Raw genomic sequence first — 26429 nt, forward strand, 5'->3', positions numbered from 1 at the left:
CACGGGCCGGTGGGGACACTTTAATGAGTCGCGTGCGCGTCGAGGCGGCAGCAGGCAGCATCATCCCGACCAAACAACAGTCGCACCGCCGCAATATTTAACAGGTGAGAGGAGGCTAAATACTCGTATATCTCTGACAGCTTACAATGTTCTTGCTCTGTTGTGTTTTTTCGCTGAGTTAAATTAAGTTTGCCGCTTAGCCCGGTCGCTGGACATAAAAGAAGCGGTCAGAGTGTCGCTCGGGATCAGCTGGTTTGGTCAAAGTGACTTATGACAGCTAGCTTAACATTAACGGACACAGGAGATGTATCTGTCCCTTTAATGCTCACACGTCTTTCGTGATACAGTAGCAACGTCTGTCATAAATTAGCTCAAGGGCATGTTGTTTTCACGCTAATTAAATATGTTCACATTGTAATATGACAACAGAAAGTCGAATAACGCGAGCGTTTGCAGCATGTTATTCCCCGTTTGACATGGCTTCAGATATCCATCGTGAATTCTTCATTGTAGTTGATAACGTTGCACCATGAGGAGTCGTGAGTTCAACAGGATTTTTTGTTCGATCAATACTCCCCATCTGCTCAATACGTTTCAATTTCATTTCCTCTGTTATTCTTGTGTAAATATGACAAAGGTGGAGACATAAACCAGCTTATCAGAGTGCTTTTTGTTATTTATTTAGAGTTTAGTTAAATCTATAAGTATTCACATTTAAAAAAAGCTATCAGTTTATCCTCTAGAAAGGGTAATGTCCCCCCAGACTGCTACAATAATACAAACAAACAGCACAGTTCCTGATTGACCTCAGTTTCCTCAGTGCTGGGTACAACACTCCACCCATACTTCCAATAATACACAGCTTGTATTTTATTGTATACAGAACAAGGTTATGGATCTGTGAAAGGTTTCCCCTAAGAGTTTACAGCAGCCAGGCAGTTATTAGCACCTTCGCCTTATACAAGACACACACCTGACAATGTACAATGTACAAGTTAACTGTTCTGCTCAGTTTTTACTGTAAACTTCACATTTTGCTGTCAGTTGCAAGTTGCCTTTGGAAACCACTTCAGTGCACTGCAAGCAGTTTTTTTTTTCACATGATCAGCCAGCCATTTGTTCCTCATTAGATAAGTTCCATGTGAAGCAGTCAAACAAGGCTTTGCTGTGTTTAGTGCAGCTTCATGTGAACATTGGCTATTTATGTCTTTAAGAGATCCTTAAGTGGTTCATTATGGAAGAGTATCCTGACTAAGCTTCTGTGCTTGCCCTTGCCAGGTAACATTTACTCGTAAAATACATTACCAACCCAGAAACATCAGATCAGTGTCTAAATAGTGATGCTAGAATTAAAGCCAGTGTTTTAGTAATGGCTTTCTGTGTAGCATAGGTGGACATCCAAGTAATGACGAAAGGGAAAGTCAAGTTGTAAAATATTCCAACTGCACGGCAAAATGTAATTTCGTGTTTATGGAAGAGACCAGCTTCACAGTGGTACATGTATGAGTCCTTTTGGAGAAACTAAATGGGCAACAAATGACAGCTTTCACTTTCTTCTGTTGCTTTTGACCATGCCCGGAGAAAGGAGAGTTCAAATATGAGCAGTACACCAGTAATTTATGATGTAGTGAAAGTGTATTTTGTTCATAGGTAATTACAGCCTTTGTTTTTCTCATGGTTAACCATCCAAGAAGGGGAAGCAGTTAGAAGTCTGTATTTTGCCTCCAGGCTGTGTTCAGGGCAGGGTTACCACTGTCATGTCAATGTAATAATGTACTGATCAGATCGGACACGTATGGTTCTTAATTCCTCTTCATCTAGTGATGGAAGCAGCTCCAGTCTTTTCTCTGTCTGTGACATATTTTCTGTTTGTGGCCAGAAAAATCATCTTAAAACACAACAACTAATTGGACTTCCAACTTTAAAGTCTCTTTATAAATTTCATGATTTGATTTTAGTCTTTAGAGTCTTGTGAATATATCAGTGAATTCTCCTCAGTTTTGTTTCATTAGCTTTTCCAATGCTGTTGAACTCATTATCCAACCACTTCCTCTCACTGGTGTGCTATTTATATCCAGGGTTTATGTGGGGAGCATCCATGACCAGTTGTACAGTTGTTGTCATGGCTTGTTCTGTATGACAGAAATTGATATCTGGTGATGTCCTCGACTGCTTTGCTCAACTGGAAGAATTTCAGTGTGCGCTGTTCTAAAGGGAATTCAAGGTCCCCACCCAGTGCTGTCCTAGACACCCAAAAATATCTCCTACCAGTGCTGATGCCCTGAAATCACTAAAATACTAATGGGTGGTAGTAAAGGAACAGCAGCACATTTCATTTACAGCATAGTTACATATGCTGTAACTGATATTAAAGCAGTCAGGTTCATGGTTACATAACAACATAACATTCGGAGTGACCTTGTCCAGCTGTAGTGAGAATAGTTTAAGGCAGTTACTTTCATGTAGTTTTCTATGGATGCTCTCTGATTACAGACCCCTGTTACTTTCTGTGGAAGAATATATCACCATAACAGTGACACCAGTCTCAGTCTCATAAACCTAATGTGCTAAGAGTGTCCTAAGAGTGGTCTAAAGGTTGTGTAGAGATATGTATATGGTTGATTTCTGCTAATCACTGTTTATCAAAGCTCCATTGAGGAACTGAGGAACTATTTGGATTAATTAAATGGCCTTTTGACAACAGGAGTCAAGTCCAGGTCATTGGTGAGTGCGTTGTAGGTACTAAGCTCATCAAGTCCATTAGTTTTGTTGTAGTGTTAGCCTGCAGTGACCTGTCGATAATTTAGAGGTGCAATCAATGCAGCGGGCCTCATTTATTAACATGGTTAATAGCAGCAGTTTCTGTTGTTTTAAACTGTAAAGAAAGGTGGTGCTAATGTGTGAACAAACTTGAGACTAAATAGAAAATATCTTACTGTTAGTGTGTGGTTGGTGCAGTTTTGGACTCGTGCAAGTCAACAAGTGCACAGACTATGTGCAATTACCTTTGAATGCATTATCGCATCAAGTAATTAGAAACAGTTTAGCGTGTTGTTTATAAGGAAACTTATTCAAACAAATCTTTTTCAAAGACTCAAATGAAAGTTAATTTGTACATGATGTCTTTGTGGAGTTGGTTGTAGAGATAGGGTGTAGGTGAATGTAGCTGATCAATCCTGAGCAGCAACAACAACAAAGGTACCAGACAACACAATAGCTAAATAATAGTTTTGTGCTGTGATGTCACCCCTCTGAGCCTCTTTGTCTCTACATAGCTATTCGTTTAGCCTTTATTGCTGTGCGGTGACTAGCCTTCTTGTCTGTATCGAGAACAGCTCATAGACTGGTACTCTGCGTGAGCATAATGGGAAAATACTAATATGGCCAGAAACACATTTTTCTGCCTGGTATGACTGGTCAGCCTGCTTCCTCACTTTCTCTCACACACAGTCAGAGAGAAGCAGTCACTGAGATCTGAGACTCGTTATCTGTCCTCAAGAGGCGAGGTCTGGTCCGCATACAGTTGGAGTGGCATGTCCTTTACTGCAGTGGAGGAGGCTTTAATTGAGGAGATAAGAGGAGATGAATTGATAAGAGCAGGAATGACTACTAGAATGGCATCCACTCAGTTGAATAGATAATAAACCTCACTATTTCTGGCAGAACTGCTTAGAAAGTTGAAGGCAGGATGAAGCTATAATATGAAATATTTTAGCTAAATACTTTTGCCTTGGAGACGCACAGATGGTTCTCAGCCCCCACGTGCCTTGCAAAGCACTGCATTCTTTTTTTTTTCCACAAAAAACATAAACTGTCAGTGGGAAGTTAGCAGTTAGTTAGTCAGAAAGCACTGTGTGCAAGTACGGTGTGGTTTCTGAGCGGAGGGAAGGTGGCTGGTTTTCAGTTCAGGGACGTCCAGGAAACAGACTGCATACTTGACAAGCATTGTACAGCAGTCTAACTCACTGGCTCGAAGGAATGCCACTCTTTTCTGTAAATGGGTCATCTGGACCACGTCTGAGGTGAAGCACAGATATGGGCTTAAAATGAGAATTTCAGGTTTAAGCTTAAGGCAGAAAATTTAAAAGAGATGTTCAGGCTCTGTAAACGGGACAGGCAAGTTTTGTTGTGGTTCTTTTATGCACGTGTGGGGAGTGTCTTTAAAATGTTTGCTCGGTATCTGACGTCTAAACCATTGTCAAATCTTTTTGTCTCAAGTTAAAATGGACACACCCACAGTGCACAGCAAATAGCTCTCATACCACAAGTGTGTGTTGTTGCAAAATTAAAAGACACAGAGAAGGGCTGGACAGCAGTCTAGTCTAGTCAGTGGCATGACTACTATGGAGTTCCACTGTGGAAAATGGCAGAGCTCTATTTAGTGGCCATGTTTTTATTCTCTCACAGTCCGTCTGGATGCAGTGCGAGTGTTTCTATGGAATCCACCCACTCATTGTACATGTAGCCAAGCACACTGGAAAGAAGCTGAAATTTCTGCGACGTGGCTGCAACTGACTGTTTATCAAACTAGAACTTTGACACCATACGAGCAGGAAGTTTGGCCCTCAAGGGAGCCAGGCACTGGGAAAGATGAAACAGAGGATGAAGCAGATGAAATATGCATGAAAACCGTATCCGTCTGGGGCTCAGCTCCCACTAGAGTATGTCTGGTGCATCCAGGACTGAGCACGTTTTTAGGGAATAAAGTAAGTGCTGCAAGATGGCACAGCTCAGTGCATCAGGTGTCCCTCAGGTATCCCTTGTTTGACTGGGGCCTAACGGATCATGGTGCTGATATTAGGAAACAACTTACACAACTTAAACAACTGCCTTCTTTACCTTATGTTAGGGGTAATGAGACCAAAATTACTGTACATTGTATTTAAATTTTGTTGCTGATGGGCATAAACTGTGCAGGGAAGTAGATAAATAAACCAGATTTTAAGTGTGAAATTGTATAAAAGTTAGTAATCAATGCTTGGACCCAATTCATGCTGATCCCTATTTGATTAGAACTTTTGGTTAGTGAATATTGTATCAGAAAACTAGGGACTGAGTATGAGTCATCACAATTAAAGAGCCAGGATCCCACAGTGAGCACACTTATTATTTTGAATTTTTTAGTACCCTCACCATATACAGCTGAACAACTTATTGATCTATGGCCAGACTCAGCAACTCAGCACTTTCTTCTCTAGCTCTGCCTCCGTTTTATCTGTTCTCGAGCAAGAAGATCCTGATTTAATCAAGATCTCATCTTCAGGATATTTTAAATTCAAATGCTGAGAAGATTTTGTGTTTTAGTTGAGAAATTGTGATATAGTTCTATAAGACTTGGATTTTGTCCTTTTCCTTACAGTAATTAGAATCAGCTTGCACCCACAAAGACAGCGCTGTGGTCTCAAACATTTACAGTGCATGTGACCTTTTACTTCCTAACTTTAGGTTCAGAGATCATCATTCCCTGTAGTGCAGTGTGAACCATATAATGTATATTAATAGTTGTACAGCTGTACTTTTTTTTATTGTGTTTGGCATCGATGTTTTGCTCATGTTCGGTTTCTACTAACTGCTACTGTCTGCAGATTATAGCACATGATCACTGTTTTGTAGTGTGAAACTTGGCTGCAGTTTACTTAAATCCGCTTTTTGCATCCTGTTGCATACTCATTTTACATTCCTCCAGACTAAAGGGGGAACACAGAGGGAGAACAGAGACCGCCTCACAGCATGAGATACAACACTCTTCCTGTTTCACTTTAGCTGAGATAATCACTTTACACTTTACGCCTCCTATGTTCAGGTGTTGTACAGATGCTTCAAAGCTGCTGACGTGGTTGAGGCCCAATAATATATTAATGCGTGCGTGTCAGCATACGAAATTGCCTGTCACATTTATTGACAACTATAATGTTATTCTTTCACGTGATGTGTTGCTGTTTAAGTGAACTGGATATTAATTATGCAGTGTTTTATGTTTACACAGCAACAGTAATTTGGTTTTTAGCTGTAGTTTGTTCAGTAGAAGTAGAAGCATCACACAGCTTTGACACATTATGATTAGCATTCAGTCAGTGTTACATCTGATTATATTTATATAATTATGCTTTTAGTTTAAACTAGGCTGCTACAAATAGGTGCTACATCAGTAGGAACAAACAACTGCTACAGCAATATAATTCATGAACGTGTAGAGGCTGGAGCCGTGGTTGAGGCTGGGTTTAAGTATGAATAAGAACCTCAGATACAGTGCACAGTTTAATACATTTTCAGTAATACTCCATTAAAATATTAATAAAATGTTCCATTTTAATGATTATTACATCACAATTTATGTACTAAATGTCAGCTTTACATTGAATATGAATCATCCTCAATGTTGTATAATTTTAAATTGACTGTACATTTGTTTCAACTTTCGCATAGAAAATTGTCATGGAAAAGGTATTTTTAGACTCTCAATCATCTGAATCACCCTCATATGACATTTGTTTTTACATCTCACACGACAGTTGTGTCTGTATGGTAAGTCTGACTCAGTCCATCCTGCGGGTAGAGGGAGGAAAGAGGAAGTAAACAAGTAGGACGTTGCCTACTATGTTGACCTGACACTGTTGGTTTAGAGAGGCGTGCTATTCACTGGTTCATCCACTCAGCCTCTTATATCACACAATGACAGGAATCCACTCAGAGCCAACTCACCTACTGAGCATCCAGCCACATAACTTCATGATCCATCATTATTTATTCATGTTTGGTCTGTTTCATTTCCCCAGCGGCCTGCTGTTTCCTGTTTCCTATTTCACCATTTGTGTAAGAGTTCAGGTTTAATTTATTCAGAAGGTTTTGACAATAGTTGGAAAGTCTTAGGAACTCCACAATATAGGTTGGCAGTTCTCATGGTGAGAAATGATGTTCAGTATAATTATAATTACTGGTTTCACGTGGTGCATTGTGAAGGTGGATATAAAGGAAAGTTACTCATGTGAAGGAACAGTAATCCATCTTTTAGTCATGGGTTATTACTTTTTTTAAACATGTACCATGTTGATTCAGCAGCCATCGGAAAGAAATAGAAAGTAAAGTTGCAATATTAGTTGTATACTATGTAATACTATGATAAAACCTTAGAAACAAAAAGTATTAATAGCTCTGGCCACACAGGTATTCTCCTAAAAAGCCAAAACCTCATGTTAAATTTTCAGGTTTGAGGTTTATTGTGAATTGCCCCGAGAGAACTTTAGTTGGCCAATAATAAAATTCATCCTCAAGAATGCAACTTAGAACAAGTCTAATAGTTGTGCACATGGTGTATAATGTTGTGTCAGTAGTATAGTGTTGTTGAACGCATGCAGTGTGTATCAAGTCACACTCAAAATCTGTATTAGCAGCAGTGAGTGACTGAGTGTTTTGCCTAAAAATCATCCTTAACTGTTACTAAACTCCCTGCAGCGGCCTTTTAACAGGCAGTTTTGGTGGTTATGTTGGGGTGTGGTCAAACCAATTCCTCAGTTTACCACTTGCCACAAACTGAAGCCTGTTTCATCCTGGCCCAGAGTGCAGTTCAGTCTCCACCCACATGTTCTACGGCCTTGGCATGCTGTACATTGTGGGATCCAAATTAGACCAGTATGGGAGAGCACAAACTGCTGACCCCTCCACAAGTGATCCGCCCTCATATTATGGAGTGTTTCTGTGACAAAGATCGGCTTTGTTAGTATTGATAGCTGCTGTTTGTGCCAAAGCAAAGAATCCACTACTGTCATAAATCAATCTCTATCTTTTGCAATCCACTTTAGTAAGAAAGACATAAGTCGGATGTGGTGCAAATATTTCAGTGAAGCAACACAAACACTTGTTTTACACTACTGAGGTTTGTAATTTAAGAATACAATTGAACAGTTGTGCCTCTCCCACAAACTAGGCACATGGTAATGGCTAAATCTAATTGCAAGCCACTGTCCTGTGAACAAAGTTCAGGGACCAGTCTTTCAATCAACTTAGATTTAGGCTGTGTGATCACTCTTGATCAAGATCATTACCCTTATTTAGATGATGCATGGCCCACTAGTCTCCATGTCACATGCTGAGCATCTGTTCCTCCTCCTCGGCCATTCTCATTTTGTCGCTGGCTGTTCTTCACATATAGGGAAAAGTCTGGAAAACCTGTGAGAGGAGAAAAACATGCCCATGGCTGACGCTCTGTTGCTCTCTTGCTCTTTGTATGAGAGAGAGTGAAGGAGGCAGCAGGACGCAACCCAGCGGTTGGCAGCCTACACTACTTCCTCATCCTGGCTGCTGTGTGGAGGCAGAAAGCCGTTGCTTGTGACCCTTGATTTTCACCTTTAGTCTTCCTCTGTAGATCTCAGCAAAGGACAAATACTGTGGTCAGTTGTGCTGCAGGGCTCTGAGTTAGAGGGCAGATTCAAGGACAGCATCCAGCACCAAACACGTGAGTGAACTGTGTTTCTTTTGACAAGAGCATCATTCTCTTTCTCTAATTATTGAATGCTGTGGTAGTTCTTCAGTCGTTCTTTCAGTATCTCTGTGGGGACATTGATGTTTGTTTTGGATTGAAGATGAAATCATTGGTTAGTGGTTGAATAGAATGGAAAAGTTTGGGAAAAAAAGAGCAACTGAAGCCATTTCATGTAATAAATCAGGAGGAAAGTGTCTGAGAACATCTGCTGGTGATATTTCTGCCAGGTTTCTCACATTTCTCTTAAGTGCTACAATCCGTTTCTCGAGTGGAAATAGGGGCTGGGTGTAATTTGGAAATCCATAATCTACATATGGCCAGTAGTTGTGCGAGGTTTTACAACTGTGGCTAACCAGAGGGGACCCTATGTAGGTTTATGTTGTGCTTATTGTATGTTACAACTAAGGTTTTCTTTAGCTTCTTAAACTGTGCTGCTAACCACTGAGGCAGACAGGAAAGAAGCAGAGAGGATGTGATGATGCAGAGTGACTTTCAGTCTATGTTACGTTTTTCTAAATGTAGCCGTTGTGGTTAAGAGCATATCGGATGCCTCTTAGTTGAATCATTCACATTGCTGCATTTTGTGATCAGTTTGTCACAAGTTATATTTAAGCTGTAAATAAGACATGATAAGGTCAGTGGTGTTGGCGCTAAATGAAAACCTGAATTTATCACAGCAGCTTTGGTTGTGTATTGCTGCATATGGAGCCGTTTGTATCCCTTTAATGTTATTCTCTGTGGATGGAATAAAAATAGCTCATGGTAGCAAAGGCATGCTGTCACACCTGAATGCTCTTATTGTACAGTACAGAGACACAGCACGTTTCGCTGTTACCTATTTTATAGGACTTTAGTTTTCCCTTTTCTTTTTAAGATCTGCATAAACGGCATTGACACCATGTTCATTCTTATGCTGCTCCAAATTCTACCCAAATACATATTGTACAGTGAACATTTGAAGTGGTGAACACATGGTCTGTTCTGCACCAGAGCCTGAATTTAAGGTCAGAGAATGGCTGCGACGTTTTAGATGTGAGGTGATTTCTAACTGTGGGAAGCTGAGTTGAGCAAGTTATTTGTGCAATGAATGTGTTGCATGTTGAACTTTTAAGTACCTTTAGTTGGTCTGGTTTGGTATCAGTGTTGATCTGGGTTGTGGAATAAAAGTACATTGTTGTCTCCCTTTGGTTGGTATCAGACTAGGTGATGTCTGAGAGATTGTTTTATCCAGGCCCACACTGATAACTGCTGTCAGTTGTTGTTGACTCCACATGCTTTCTCCTTATCTCCTCTCAGCAGTACAGGCCAGCGGCAACTGTCAGAAATTCTTGGAGATCCTCCTCCACCACCCTGTCCCATATTCAGCCTTTACATTCATCTTCCATTTTTGGAAGCAATATAATTAAGGCAGATGACAACCCATTACTTATTGCTTTGGGAACTACGAATTATATTTGGGTTTCTAATTTAGCATTTTTTAGAACAAATTCCATATTAAGATGTTAAAAGCCATGTTTAGCTTCCAGTGTCATTATCCCACTTGTGTGTTTTTTCAGACCGTAAGCTGCAGCGTGGTAAAAGTCAGCAAATGCCCATCAGTTCCGTTAGTTTAGTTGTTTTATAAGGAAATGCTCCTACTCCTTTTCTAACCTTTGGCTTATTCAAGTTTAAAATACAACCCTCTCTCAAAGACTTTTGGGTTTCTCAACTAGGTCGTTGTGAAGTAAGTGGGACACTGTCCTGGCTCCTGAGAATCATGTCTCTGCAGAGAAATATGGAGAGGTCATATTTTGTTCTGCAGTGGCTAAGTTAGGTGAAAACAAATTGAATTAGGCTCCTGCATATTAAAGGCTTATTTTTTTTCAAACATTACATATTGTTTCATAATAGAAGTTTTTCACAATGGATATTTTTGAGTTGTCACAAAAGACGAAGGACAAAGGTGGATTACGTGTCCCAGTAAGTAACAGTAAACCAGCCTGATCAAAAGCACCATCACCGTTCTGTGTAAATATTTGCTTAATTTCATTTTATTTGAAATGTTAAAATAATAATAAATAATAATCTCACTTCCTCATATATTCTACACCGAGATCAGATCAGGTCGAGAAGTGGTCAAACTTGCATTTGGGAATGAGCAACACGACGGCCATGTAAACTGATCTGAGGGTAGGTGAGGCATCACGGCTGAGGTGTTAGACTGCCAGACCAGACCAGGCAGAGCAGGAGTTAGTCACAGGATATCGCCTAGGAGGCCTCAAGTATCATATGATGGTCCTGCAGGAAAACACATGCTCTCATACAAACAAAGTCAGACATTCTCAAATGAACCTGAAGTGTAAAATGTACCAAAGGATCCTCCGACTGGGACGTTTTATTGATGAGGATCGTCTGTCCTATATGCCCACAGTGCTTGTATTACACATTATAAGTTTATTTGTACGTCTGTTGATTGATGTTTATTGTAACATAAATGATCCTTCTCTAAGCTGCTCTAAGCCATTTCATTCACCACTGCACAAAACGTAGAAATAGTTGAGCCAGAAGATCAGGTTACCATAGACCTGATCAATGAGTCAGACAGTCCTCTGGGAGCCACAGAGCTCTTTACCAGTTCACAGTCTCCTCCGTTAAGTGCACTTCCATTTCCTTTGGCCACTCTTTGCCCAGATGAGTGCATTTCCTTCTGGACATCAAATGTACACCTTCAACTGTCATTTTAACCCGATCCTGTTGTAGTTGAGAAAGCAAATGCATTATTGTGCTGATCTTGAACCTAATTCCTTGCAGAGGGATTACAGTGATAGTGCAGTTGTCTGCATACCTTCTACTAGATGTATCAAGATAGTGTTTCTTTTCTTAGTCAGTGCAAATGCCTTGAACAAATCAGATAAGAGAACATGTTCTTTCTCCTCCCTCCTGCAGGAAATGGTTCTATGGTGTTGCTGCTGCAATAATCTGAGCTGATCTCAGACGAGGTTGAAAGCTTGTGTGTTTTGGAACAGCAATAAATGTCAACTAGGCAGCACTAACACAGTGTAGTCTATAGTGTGATTAAACCAAAATAAATGTGCTGCCTATTATTCAGTGGCTGCTTTTAACGGTTATGTGGCCGTGGTGCTCGATGCATTAGTTTAACTGTTGGTCCATATCTATAGCTGTTGGCTGAGTTTTGCATGGAGTTTTACATGTGGTGTAATATACTTGAAAGATCTATAGTGTTTCACAGATGAAAGGAAGAAAGTTTAACTTTGTCTGAAACTGATCAGTTGTAATTGTTATTTCGCTATTAGCTATAAGGCTAAAAATAAAAATCAACTGTCAGACCCCAGTTTGACACAGCATCGCTATTGTGCTTTTATAGTTTGTGGAAAATCATATGTTCATATTTTAGCTGTGCTTACAGGCTCTTCTGAGTCTAAACTACTGAGCGTCTGTTCTTGAAAGATCTTCCTGCTTAGTTCAATGAAAACAAATATTATATTTTGGGACAATTACCAGCCAAATTTTGTTACTGCACTCAGCCACTTTGTCTTTTCTGTGGACATCTCTCAGGTGTAGTTGGCTGATACGTAACCATGATGAAAACGGGCGCCACCAAGATGGGGCTGCCCAAGTCGGGACTCCAGGAACGGGGGAGGCAGGCCTCTCTGACTTCTTCCACCACCACTAACACCTCCGCATCCACGAAGACCTCCAGATCCTCCAACACGCTTGCCTCAGACCAGCGCCTCAGCAGGGTAAGTCACAAAACCACTGTGCTGTTGTTGTGGTGTACTGTGTGGTCACTAACAGCAGGTGTGTTTCCAGCTGAAAAGGGCCAGCAGTGACGACGCCTTGACAAAGCCAGCAGTGGGCGCTGTTGCCTCTGGCTCCCGGATGAAGAAGACTGTGACCACTGGAGCCATTTCTGATCTTGCTGAGGCCCGCCCACGCAGCCTCTCAGGTAGGGGACGTAGCTTCAAAAAAATAAATCTGGAAACGTGATTTGATGGTGTATGAAGTGTATGATGCTGAAAAGAGGAGGGAAAATAACACTTGCTGCCACTAGAGGGCCACAGTGCACTGCTGAATTTGCATAGCTCCCAGGTGCTGGTGGTAACTGGCAACTTGAGAGATGCCTCCTTTTACTCTTTATCTTTTTTTTTCTTGTTTCATTGGCACTAGTGAGGCGCAGGTGGCGGAGGACTAAGATTCTCATGGTTTTAGTCCAACATTTAGATACTGGTTGCATTCATAGTTTGCTCCTCAAACAACATCTGCTCAGTCGCATGAATAACAGGATATTTTTTTGGATGACAAATGGGGAAGAAAGTTTTCTAATAAGATGCAGAGGCTATATGCTGCTCTTTTGATGTTTCTTTGGTTTCACTGTGGAATGTGTATATACTGGATGCTTATAATTACATGAGTTAACCGTTCATTTATCCCACCCTGTGTATTTGTGTATGTGTTTTTTGCTTTTTGGGATCAGTTTGTCCTCAGGCAACTTTTTTAATGAATCTGAATCAGTGATTTGACTAATTGTTAGATAATTCTAATAGTTCTAAACTGAACTATTGAACTATTTTATTCCGTTCGTTTTTGTCTAACTCTAAAGGCTGTTTGTCCTGATAGAAGTGGTTTTCTACCAGTATTCATTTTCTCACATTTTAAAGGAAGACAGTGCAGACTTAGCACAACCCTTATTCATCCAGTCCATGTCATCCGTGTTTATGTCTTGTGATTGACTTACTTTATTTCGTCTGCTTCCCTGCTTGCCGTTTGGTGATACACTTCCTCTGAATTATTGATATTCTTTATTAGCTTGTGTATGTATTGCACTTTCTATTATCTGAGTATACCTCTTTTAAACAGAGCAACTACAAATGGCTTGATACTCCACTGCGTGCTACATGTAGGACAAACATGGCCGTTGATAATGACAGGGATTTGTCTGCAGTAATTAATGTTGTTCACAGTGCACCCTTTGAAAATCCTCAGTGTGGGAGATAGCTGTGTTTGTTTATGGCTGTCCATTCGCATAGTTTGTAGATGCTCTGCTCTGGTGAATTTTATCTTCAAAGGGCCCTTGTGCTGAAGCAATAATAATTAAATTCAACTTGACAAAAGACTCCACAGGAGCTGTGAAACCACGGCCAAGTGAGGCTCTCCATTCTTTCAAATATCATTAGACCATGATCAGCTTTCACTGGATTTGGCTCTAATTATCCAAAGTTTGCTTTTCACACCCAGGCACAAGAACAGATCCCCACTCTGTGAAATTCATGTAAAATTCATCGCTCTTCTCTCATTTGTTCTGACCTGGATTTGCTCCTAGATTTCTGGTAGCCAATCAAAACCAATAAAATGCTGTGTATATAATATACAGACATAGTGAAAACAATGTTAAAAATGGGCAGAGTGGTGCGGTGATGTCAGTTGTGTAACATTAGCCGGCACTTTATGTTGAGCGTGATTAAATATGCTAGAGATCATTTTAAAAAATCAAACAATTCAGCTTAAATTATAACTTAATATGTCATGATACACAGTTCTTAAGGCAACACAATTAAATGTGTACTAACTAGGATAATAGCCATACCTGCCACACACGTCTGGTACAATTACGTCAAGAGTACATGCTTTTGCTTTGTGATTCTCCTCAGACCAGCTGGGTTGTTCCACACCTGTGACAGGACTGTACACCAGTGCACATTAAGACATATGAGCAAAGACAATGAGTGGATGTCAAACAGGTCCCACAAACCATGTTTTCATGTGTGTGGAAAATCAAGTATGACACTTGAACGAGCAGCTATGTGTGTTAAGCGTGCGTGCAAGCCAATGATAATCATCATTTAGTATTCTGCTTTCTGTCATAAGTCAGTGAACTTGACTTGAAAATTTGTGAGAAATATTCACGCCGGGAAAGGGCATGATTTGAATATCGAATGGGAGGCGCTTTGTGGTATTTTGAACTCTCTGAGACACTGTAACACTTGGAAATGTCAAGACTGTTTGAATGTGTCTTTAAAACTGTTATTTGCACAACAGCGATACTGCTGTACAGTTAAAATTCCCACAGTATTGGCTGAAAAGCTCCAGTGATTGACAGTGTGACCCCTCCCTCTCCTGCCCTCACAGCGTGACCCGCTAATGAGTCAAAGCTGTTATTTTTGCTAATGGAGCCTCGTCCTCGGCACAGTTGGCACTTTACCAACTCTTCCGTGCTGTCAGACAATGGGTTAAAATCCAGCCTCATCCTGATGACTTATTTAAAACTCCCCATCAATAATTCAGCAAAGCTTTCACTCAGAGAGGAGTCCCTGTGGAGCGTGCAAGGAGACAAGAGTGAAGGAGATGAAACTGTCCTGTTCTATAAATAACAAAACTGGTGGGGAGGACTGCATGGCATAACTTTATAAATGTGTGCTTCAGTGACGGTAGCTTTGTTTCACCTTTGTTCAGAGGGACTCATGGATCCACTTAAATGACTGAAGAACAGTTTTGTTCTGTCACATAAAGAGTCTCAGTTCATTTTTAAATATTTATTATGTTTCCACCATGAGATAAAATAATAAGGCCTTTGCAATAACTGGGACTACACCACTTTACTTTATATGAAATGGCTTATTTACAGTCATTGCATATCTTTTAGTCACTGTTTGTTTGCATGTATGTGTTCAGTGTGTGTGGAGAACAAAAACAAATTATCTTTTAGTATTTATTGTGCTATGCTTTTTCTACAAGCTCTGTTTTTATCTCTGTGCTTTAAAGTTTGTTGTATTTACTTACAATGACTATAAAGGAATCTAATCTAATCTATTTGTTTTATGAATTAGTCTTTTATAATAAATGTGATGTTCCATTATAGATAATAAAAACTCAACAGACTATAAAAGCTAATCTTATTAAACTCACCTGACACCTAAAAGTGACGCCAGGGCAACAGTGACGTACATTTGCTCAAGCCTCAGTTCACAGTACATGTCATGTTCTGTTTGTGTATATTTCATAGCATCTGGTATCACTTTTTGCCACAAGGCGATAGTAATTTTGAAAATGGATATACCTGACAGTTGTTATTTATTTATTTATTTAGTTGTTTTTCTGCTCCAAGATGCCGTTTGATGGAGTGGCATGTGTCAGTGGGATACTGACAGGAGGCTGTTTGCTGCCGTGATATTAGTGTCCTACCAGAGTTAGACTTCTGAGCTTTGTGCAGGTCAATGAAATAGCTTCTGTCAGGGACTGAAATTAAAAGATGGACAAAAGCTTGCCCACATTTTTTATAATGTCACAATATGGTATAGTGACTGAAATGATAGGAATGATGTGTTTCTACTGTTTTTTTTTACTGTGGTCCAAATGATCAAAGTGTTAGTGATCCAATCACAAATTGTAACTTGAGATACCTTAGAGACATATTTAACTTTGAGTTACTCACTTGTGGCCGGATCATCATGTTAATACCAAGTATGATCTGTTTCCTAGAGAGAAGGTTTAATTTTGCTAATTTTATTACTGTCACAATCCTCAAGGTCAGTTTATTTCATTCTGGATCCCACATGCTGACTCATGTACCTCTTAGGATTAACAGGAAACCAGCTTATTTTTTTTTACTTTTTCAGGGCATTCTTTGATAACTTACAACAACCATGTTTACATGTATGAGGATGACTTGCCACACCACATAACTGTGATTCAACATTGGTGGGCCTAAAGCTCATAAATTTCCTTTATAGCACAAACATGCTGTCAGAATAGAGAGAAGCTACATGAATAAGTGCGAGGGTGTCGGTTGAGTCTATTTAACCTGAGGGATAAGCAGAGTAGGGAGACTAAGATGAGCTACAGATATTACACCCATACTGTGTGTGAGTTCTACTATGCTCAACCCAGACACCAGACTGTAGCATGTGGTCCCAGCAGGGCCCTGTCTGCCAGTGTGTGTCAGTGTTTGCGAGGCAAGAGGAGAGAGAGGAATGGTCCTTGAGTTCCTTGTATCTGTCAGATAAATTAATCAAACACGCCTCAGTCCACTGGGACCCCTCAGCCTTCATAAGCACTCAGCCACGGCAGGCACACAGAGACTAGCACAAGCAGGGAAAAGATCTACATAAAATAACCAATACATTTACCTGTTCCATCTGCCATAGTTTCCCCACCCATGTCAATATCCACTGATCACCGGCAATATTGAAACCACTGACAGGAGAACAACACTGACTATCGTGTGACAATACAGTGTTCTGCTGTTACTTAGACATATTCCACCCACCTAGACCAGACCAGACACCCCGACCCCAGAGCAATGACACCCCTTAATGGCAGCAGCCGTCCCCAGCAGGAGTCCCAGCCTCTTAACCCGTAGGACCCCACTGACAACATTGTGTTGCCAGACACCACAGGACACCCACGTTCTCTGATGAGTCAGACGTGTTTTGGAGGCACAAGGGAGGTGGTCATAATGTTAAGCCTGATCGGTGTAATATGTGTCCTTATAGTTATCTGGCATCAACTCAGATGTAAACACACCTGGTCCTTTGTTGCCCAGAGTTTTGTCAAGAAATTCCTTTCTTGAGATTTGTGTGACCCTAGCAAGTCCCAAAAGACACTAGACAGAGAGAAACGGTCTTGCCAGATTGTGAAAAAGTCTTGCTGGACCCACAGAGATGGGCGTCCTGCGGTGAGGAGAACATTCTTAGTTGGATTAGAGGCTTGTTTGTTTACCAAGGTGGATGTGTTGCTGAGGAGAGAGGAGAATATTAAAAGGAAGAGAAAACTGTAGCAGCTGTTTACGCAACATCCACAACATAGGAAAATAAAGGAAACCACCATGCACAGTATTGTATGTGTATAAAGGTCCAGATATTCAAACTAATGTGAGAAGAATCACATTGCAGACTTGACCTTGTGGCTATTGAAGGAATTTCTAAAGGATTTTGTGTCTGGAGCCTGGAGAATCTGTGCATACTGAACAAAAATGCATCTACAGCTGTAAATGCTTCACTTCCACAGTTCTTTTCAGCATTGAACACAAAGGGAATAAGCTGGTAACTCTGAGTTTCGGCAACAGAGATGCTCAAACTCAAAAATATGTGTATGACTCTAAAAATGATGACGCCCTTCTGATGAGTTTTAATTTCACATAAACACATTCCTGTAAATTTGTGCTTTTGGCTAAGTGTGGTCTCTTTCTGAACCATCAAATGCAGCATTCTGTATCACAGATTGGGGTTTGAAGTGATTTCTGATATGGAGGCATTTTTGGTCCATAGATAAACTGTAGGTATCTTCTTTTTTTTCTTCTTCTTCTTCTTTTAAATGAATTCACTGTAGCACTTTGAGTATTGAAAATGCTTCCATTGTCATTTCTCCTATGCATACATGCATGCTCAGTAACGCAAAACTGAATAAGTGGGACCCGAAACAGTCCCTCTTCTCTGCTGTCCAACTTTGTTTCTTCATGTAGCTCTGGTTATCATAAATATTTAACACATGCACACATTGTGAATGACAAAGGGCAGAAAAAAACAAGCCGTCCTCTCACCAGCTCCAGCACTATTCAACCAAAAGACCTGCATCTTTATCACGTGTAGGCACAGTCACATACACACTGATGCTATTGTTCCCCGCTGGGTGTGCTACAGGGATAATGGTGGTGACTCTTATCCTCGCTCAAGCATTTTCCATCTTGATGAAGACTTTTGTTGGGAAATGGCTGTTTTGATTCTGCATGATAGAGCAGGGATAGTAGCGTTGTCAGGCTGAAAGTTCACTGAAAAAGAAACAAGAACAGCTGTATCACCATGTGCCAAAACTACAAATACTGCCTTTTCCTTTCCCCCTGCTCCTCTTTCCTTCCTTCCTCCCTCCACCCTGTTCTCTTTCTCCCTCCCTTCCTACCTCCTTCTCTCTTTCTCTCTCCCTCCCTCTGTATCCACTGCTTTTCTTTCTCATATTTAGCCTTTCAGTCATATCGAGGGGGATGGATCATCTCACCATTGTTCAACTGTTATTGGTGTGAGTAAACTGGCTGGCAGCAGAGGGAGGAGGTGTGTAAATGTGTGTGTGTGTGTGTGTGTGTGTGTGTGTGTGTGTGTGTGTGTGTGTGTGTGTGTGTGTGTGTGTGGCCAGGAAGCCACTCCTCCTCTGAGCTGATTCCAGTCATCACAGCGATAATGAAGTGCACACGACGCTGCCAGCCAGCCCGCCTGCCAGTGTGACATACTGTCACCATCCTGGAGGACACGCACACTCGCACACACTCATAGTTACTCACTGGCAGGACACGCGAGCCTCCCCCCTCACACATGAACACGTACAACAAACAGTCCCGGGAAGGAGTGGAGAAAAGAAAAGAAGACCAGAAGGAAAGAAGAATAAGAAGAATTTTCACATCTCATGGTTTCCTCTCCATGTGACTGACCAGTGGTGTTCGTGGGCGCCGAACAGAGACGACATTCCTGACACTCACACACACACACAGTGCACACCTCTCCCTCGCAGCCACGGATTCTTGGATTAGTCTGCCCCGGTGTGGAGAGTGGGAGTCTCGGAGCGGACCAGCATGGGGAACCAAGCGGGGAGGCAGGAGGAATCAGAGTCAGGTCTGGTTTTTGCATCGTGGTCTGCCTTAGCATCACTTATTCTTTTTGTCTGTGTCTATCCTGCTCTGTTGTGATGTTGAGAGCAAAGACGTACGTTTGGTTATTACAGCAGACATGAGCCGATCTCCTGTCATGTCTGAGCACATCTCTGACAGATGAGTTCTGATTTATGAACACTGACAAAGATGCGCACCAACAAAGCACCGACTCAATATGCCCTGGAGTAGTAGAAGCTGTTAAAGCAGGTTGGAATTTAGTTTCCTTCCCTGCTCTTGTGCTATCATTTATGCAAGCATGTCCACACAGTGTGTGTAGAAATGGATCTGGTGTGTGTATGTGTTGGCACCTGTGTGTGTGGATATTAGGAGTTGGGCAGGGGGGGGAGTGCTGAGTGAGATTTTCCTGACACTAAGCATGAGGGAACCTGCCAGAGGAGACGGTAGCGTCAGTCTCGTGGATGCATCCTTCCATCCTTCCACTGCCTCGAGCTCACTGCGCCTCCGTACGATTTCCATTTCAAAGTGTCTCTGAACTGCACTCAGCTGCAACTTCACACTCATCTAGAGACAGCCAAGCTCTGCCATAGCTCTGTAGCCTCTCACAGTTTCTGTAACAAAACGAGCGTCTAATTTATGTGCATATACACGGTATATGTGCATGTATGTATTTATATATAGATGTGTGAACGGAGCCAGGTCACTTGCGAGGGGCAACAGGCACCAACAATACACAGACTCTCATACACAGTGTTTTATCAGTGGTGGGTGTTAAGCTGCATCATCTCATAGCCGTGTAGCGTGTTGCTTGAAGATAGAGCACGGTAAGCTCTGATTGGAAGGCAGCGCTAGCAAGCTGCTGCATGCTTGACAAGATTAGTTCCCAGTTTCTTCTCTGTGCGCAAATACAGCATTCAGTGCAGTTAATACAACAATTGTGGAGTACTGACTGACAAAATAGAAACAAGGAAGGGGCATGTTACTTTATTTAATCTCACAAATCATTCCCTGTTTACTAAGCAAAATGCGGGTGCTTATTGATAAATATTATGCTTAAATAAGTAATTATGAGATTGGTACTCAAAGGTAGTATATGGAAGTATGCGTAGCTAAAAACCAAATGATTTAGAGTGCAGTGTTTGCAGTATAATCAATCATAGCCTCTAGGCTGTGAGAAGTATTTGAGCTCTGCTTGGTACAATGATCCCTGGTCCTACCTCCCACATGAAGCTCCATTATGAAAGGAAACAGTCGGCTAAATTATTGATTAATAGAACTATTTTTCTTATAAATCCAATCTGCTTTCTGCAGTTATCTGCTATAGAAAATGAGAATTGATCATCGAATGGCTTGAGTTTTCATTACGCCCGATTATGATTTCAAGGTTGCTGCAGCCAAGGACACACAGAAGCATTTCAGTCCATATTTCACAAGTCGGTAAAATAACAAGCATATGAACTCCTTAACCTTTAATCAGACTCGCTGTTTGTCATTTGGTTTGCACTAATTAGCAGTAATATAGTGATGGACAAAGACACTATTATTTGTATGCTCTTCATTAGAATCCCTTACACCCAGGCAATAAAATGGGCACCTGAGGCTTTTCATACTTTGGGCCTGGAAAGCTAAGCAACAACTCTGATGCTGGAGGCTGGAAAAGAAACGTGGGAACAGGAGGAACTCGTTTGGATTTGATTGATGGTGTTATCTCTGAAGTGGAAGCTTAAGGAGTAAGCTGTCTGCTGCAGTGATAAGCAGGTTGTTATCAGGACCAAACTACACTGCAGCTACTACAGCAAGCTTTCCTGTCTCCCCACTGGCCCACCAGGAGAACAGCCAGTGCCAGAGCCTGTTTTCAGCATGTCATTGGTGGTTGATGAATTGTCAGTAAAAATTTAGTCCAATAACAGTGAGTCTATTTTCAGGGCTACAGCTCAGTCACACATACCTCTTTTGGAGTAAGTATTTAACGGAAGTTAAAACATGTTTGGACAGTGAGGTAACATAGATTTATTTGGTCAAAAATGGAACATTTCATACACGCAGACATTTCACCGGGATGTTTGAAGGTAGGTGTAATGTTTGTGGAATGTGTCCAAAACTTGTACAAATAGTCATTTGTGAATGACACTAATATTGTTGTAGCGGTTGCTAGCGTGCCGTGTGGCATGTATGAATGGTACAGCAGCATTTTGCAACAAGTTTTTGTTTTATAGTGTGAGTTCAATTGTACACACGAGTGCCACATTCTATGATTTACTGTGGTGCGTTTCATATTTTTCCTGTTTTTGCCTGATTAAATGGGTGCTGAGTTTATAAATAAATGAACTGATGGGGAGATGGAGCAATTTATTTCAGTGTTAGTGGAGGAATTGCATGAATCTCAATTCTGGTCAGTTTTTGGATGCTGTTTGTGCACAAGTATTTTTTCATCTAACACAGGAATCTATTTTCATCTCATGCTTAAGAAGACTCTCCACAAAGCTTCTGCTGGATCAACCCTCTTTGGAAGGCAATGTTTAAGTTTCACACATAAACCTCTTCCTATAAACGATGGGATACTTTTGCCAACTGCCATTGATTTTCAGCTACTGTAAAAATAAGATTGTAAGCTCTCCTACAGTGGATATTTTCACTGATGCAGTAAACACTTATCTGTGTGATAGAATGCCTGTTGGCACTGACTCATTGTAAAAGGTGTGTACTCCTCCCATTCTTTGGTTTGTTGCTCACACAATAGTGAGCAACAAACCAAAGAATGTGGAAGGAAACAGACTAAAGTACCATCATAATACAATATCAGAGCAAACCACAGCAGGGATTAACGTAAGGAAGTGAGTTTGTCCAACTTCTGATAGCTGGGGCACAGTGAGGAAGTTACATCAGGCTCACTTTCCATCGTAGTTAGCAGTTTGTCCAGTAAATACACTGGTCATTCCACGAACTTTGTGTTTGCAGAGGGTGTGTGTGCTGTATAAATGTCCTGTTTGTGTGACTGAGACTATAACCTTAAAATCAAAGTTGGTACATTATGGCCTTCATGCCTTATTTATAATGCAGCAACTGCCAGTGGCTGTATTAAACACAAACCACCTAAAATGGATAACACTGCACAAAAGCATTGCATGAATTATTGTAACCCTCTGTGAAGTAAAACAAGCTCAGTTTAAACAGATTTATTGATTATTTAGAAACAGTGGTCTCTCTGGTGAAACTGTGGTTGGCATAACAGCAGCCTCAGTACAGTATTTGTGGCAGGAGATTATGGGCTGATGTTGTCTTTTGACCCTTTTACAAATCCCTCCGCTATTTTAGGCTTTAACTTACAAGAAAACATTTATTTTAATCTTTTTCGCGGTGGCTCCAGGAAACCAAATCAGTGCTTATACATCCTAAGTCTTGTAGCATTAATCTTGGATGGTAATCATTAGAAGGTTTGAGCTAATTTTAGCAATGGTCATTACCGCCCGTTCCCCATTGCTCACGCTGATCCTATAAACCTGCAATCTAGTAAAATGTCAAATGAGTATTGTTTCATTGAGTGCCTTTTCCGTTTGTAGCCTAAATAAATCCTCCCTTCCAGTTGGCTGGCTTGAGGCCTGTGCTATTGGATATCTCTGTAGCGCACTGTCTCCATACTCTGAATAGTGTACAGCCAGGTGTCTTAGCATAAGTGTACTGTGTTAAAAGTCTTAACATGCAGACCAGCTGATTGATGATTAGTTTAAAAACGATGAAGGACTCAAAGAAGCCAGGCCAAGTGGCACTCTGTGTGTACCAGCTCCCATGCTGCAGAGGGAGCACAGAGCTGTCGAGGCAGAAACAAGCATCTCAGCCTCAGTCTTGCACACTGTATGCCTTTTCTAAAGGCAGGGCGGAGAGTCTGCCCGGTCAGATGTAGGCACGGTTGATTAACATGCCGCCTGCTGACACAGCTACGGCTTCAGACTAGAAGTGGTTAGTTTCAGTGCACTGCTGTCAACAGAGGGACTCGGGAATGCTCACTGCTTTTCAAAAGTCTCAGTGTCAGCCAGTACATGACTGTTTCTTTGCCCTCCATTCAGCGGGGGAATTTTAATGGAGCTGACTTGTGTGTACAATTGCACCATCATTTGGCTTATGTCAGAGGAGAAATTCCATTGACAATAAAAATGTTCAGGGGAGAAAGTTATGTTCCCCGGCACATACATATTTTATGTTCTCGGTGAAAACTGTCCAAGAACAGTATCAGGAAATGAACTGGGAAAGTTAATTTCCCAGTTAATTAAAGTTGGTTTCTGCAATGAATGTCATACAAATGCAACCAGCCAGTCAAATCGTATATGTATGAGTCCAAATCTGTGTTTCTCAGACAGTCTTCAGAAAATCTGTGAAGCATGGTGACAGAGTATGTCTGGCTGACACAGCAGACTATCACAAACAGAGACACCTCATTCCTTGTGTTTGACACCACTCAGGGGATCTTCTGTTATTACTGTTTGTTAACCAGCATTTATCTGTAACCTTTCCTATGTCCAAGCCTGAGAGCAGAGTGGGAGAATGTAGCATCTTGTCATCTGTATTTGATGTTCTAGACAATGAAATATCTTTTATATCCTCATAAAGTGATAGTTTAAAGGGTTTCTTGTGTGGATTGAGTTGCGTAACGCCTTTCATCTTTCAGACCAATCTCTGAGTCTGTTCAGTCACTGTGTCAGTCACGGAGAATTGGTCCAGTCTATCTTTCACTCCTGTAAGAGGAAAGGAATGCCTGTTAGTCAAAGTATCTGACTGGTGGGCGCCTGTTGAACTGTTTCCTGCAGTGTCAGTTGGACGACAGGAAGGCCAGAAACACAGACAGTGTTTTCTGTCTCTCATCTCTCTTTCCACCTGATGGAAAAACTGCACATCACATTTCCTTGACCCCAGAATGATGACGGAGGAGAGTCGGTGAGAGATTCCCATCCTTGTTTGTGACGGTGTGATAGTTCCAATGCGTCAGTCCATGTGCCAGCTCTCTGACACTTGACCACCTGCAGTCATTAATTCATCCTGACTCCTCACCCATGCCCCTGCGGTTTGCTAAATCGAAGACTCTGTACACTTTGCTCACAATGCACTCTGTCACCTCTTGGCTGGCTGGCAGGCTGGCTGCAGTTAACTGGCTGGTGCTGGACTGGGTCCAGCCACACAGCTCCTGCTGTGATTTGAAAGCTTATCTTCATTAGAAAGAAAGGAGCCCACACAGTGCATTACTGTGATCGAGGAGCTGACTTCCCATGAAATAACTAAATGCCTTTAGACTACTGAAAGTCACCCTGTCTAATTCATTTAGATAATTAATTAATATAAACAGCACAATCATTTCATATGCCAATTCCTCTCTCTGTCAGTATGTCTAATATTGTCAATATAACTTTATATTATCCATATCATTTTATAAATCCATATCCAGCGAGTCTTCTTGGATCCATTGTGTCAGCAATGGATTGTCATTAGTTTATTAAAAGAGTAAAAGTATGAAGACCTTGGATGTGATGAGTCTCAGAGACAACTTTCTCTTTCACTTACACGGATTTCCTTCTGTTTTTTCCGAGCTGGTGTTTTTACTCCGTACTTGTGTGTTATCAGTAGGAAATAGTCTCCATAGACTGTGTGTGGATTTATTCCTTGCTTGGAGGAGCACTCCTCAGTGAGCTATTTAACTGCCTATTCCACTCATTGTCACATATTTAATGCTCCTTAGAGATGGCTATAAATGGTCCTGGGCCTGAGTTGGCCTACCTCGACCACATTAAATTAAAACTAAGCCAACAGTTAACTACCTTGATCTTATCTATTATAGCTTAGTTTTGTGAAAGGTTTACACTTTAACTCCTACAATACATGTTTCCTTTTTGACTATAATGAAATATACTTCTGTTGCCTCACTATAAAATAAGTTATTTTGATTTATCCCACTAACAACCACTGATCCCCATTCACAAATATTGTCTTGGCCAAATAGTCAGATTACTCTATTGTAATGTGACTTTTGTGACGGGGTGAACTTCTCATATGAATTAGGAAAGAGGGTTGTATCTGCACCGCTGAAGCTTTACAACTTAGTCAAAAATAAATAAATAAATTAAATAAAGCTTGACGGTTAAATTATCAGTTGCTTTCCTAGTTTGCTTTCTTTGTTCTGTTTTTATTTTATGTGCTGCCATCTCAACTACAATGTTTGTGTAATATTATACATATTGTGTGATGTATATTCATTATAGTGTTTTTTTTATCTAAGTTTTTTTTACAGCCAACATTTGCCCAAATGTGTAATAATTATTAATAGTTGTCAATATAATCATGCTGTTCAGAAATATTCATTGTCCTTCAGAAAGTGCACCATCTTCACATGTGCTACATAATACATGTTGATATTTGTACTGACTAGTCCAGGTGGAAAATACACTGTAAGAGGATTCAAAAAGCACAAAGGCAGCTCTGTTATAAACCTTGGTGTGAGGTTCTGATACTATTTGACACTGAATGCAAGTGGCCCTTTAGGATCCTGCCTGTTTTGTGCTCCTGGCCTCCAGGCTGGTGTCATTTCTCTGTGCACATGAAGCAGCTGCAGTGATGTCATGGTTAACGAGGTGGGCGATTTAAAGACAAGTGAGTTCATGTACTCCATCTGGGTTTTATTCACCGAGAGCAAAAGAAAAATAGAATATGAAGGAACAACAAATGAAAGACTCTCCCTCAGTCCCACGCTTGGCATCATCCATTCTCAATGCAATGGACTGATCATCATCACATTGGACTCTTTCTAACAAGGGCCTCTTGAACCTCCCTTTATTGCTACTCATAATGAGAAGAATATGACAAGTGGCCATATAATAGAAATGAGCTGTGTTTTTTCCTTCTCCTGCAGCATCTGGATGATGCCTCCTGCCTTAGTAAATAGTAATCTTAAATATACAGTGATTGCTGAGAGTCAACATTTTTCATGTGACAGTACATAATTTAATAGTGCTTGCTGTCCTCATTCTGTCAGTCATAGATTTATCCTCTGTGAAGTGCTTAGTGGATCTTTAATGGCACTCTTTGGAGCTTTGTAAAGTGCACGCCAGTCCATTAGTAAATCCACCTGATTGGGATGAATTGCTGCGACTTTAAATGTCAATAACGTCTAATCTAACTAATCTCACTGACAATCAGACCTGGCACTGTCCAGTGACACTCAACCATTCATTTATTTTATCTCACACTTTCTAAACAACTTTAGGTTGTCATCAGAAAGTCTTTTTTAGTTTTTTTTTTTTTTTTTTTATCTTTATGCCTTTTCAATTTCAGCGTTGATGTGTCTTTTATTCCTCTACTTAAATCACCTCACTTTGT

The 26429-nt window shown here is 40.9% G+C and overlaps 1 protein-coding gene across 4 annotated transcripts in view; it reads left to right on the forward strand.

Moving 5' to 3' along the window:
• The window catches only part of specc1 (sperm antigen with calponin homology and coiled-coil domains 1), a 57722-nt gene continuing 31293 nt past the window's right edge, over positions 1–26429 (forward strand). Inside the window, exons 1-4 of one of the 4 annotated variants that reach the window (XM_047606592.1) lie at positions 57–104; positions 8150–8452; positions 12035–12219; positions 12290–12425. In XM_047606592.1, coding sequence (XP_047462548.1) covers positions 12058–12219; positions 12290–12425 — 298 coding nt within the window. In that variant the 5' untranslated portion in view covers positions 57–104; positions 8150–8452; positions 12035–12057. Of the gene's footprint in view, positions 105–8149; positions 8453–12034; positions 12220–12289; positions 12426–18620; positions 19075–26429 lie in introns of those variants that run through there. The other 3 variants (XM_047606590.1, XM_047606591.1, XM_047606593.1) reach the window with 3 other exon arrangements.

Source organism: Mugil cephalus, chromosome 15, assembly GCF_022458985.1.
Source record: "Mugil cephalus isolate CIBA_MC_2020 chromosome 15, CIBA_Mcephalus_1.1, whole genome shotgun sequence".
Taxonomy (NCBI): domain Eukaryota; kingdom Metazoa; phylum Chordata; class Actinopteri; order Mugiliformes; family Mugilidae; genus Mugil; species Mugil cephalus.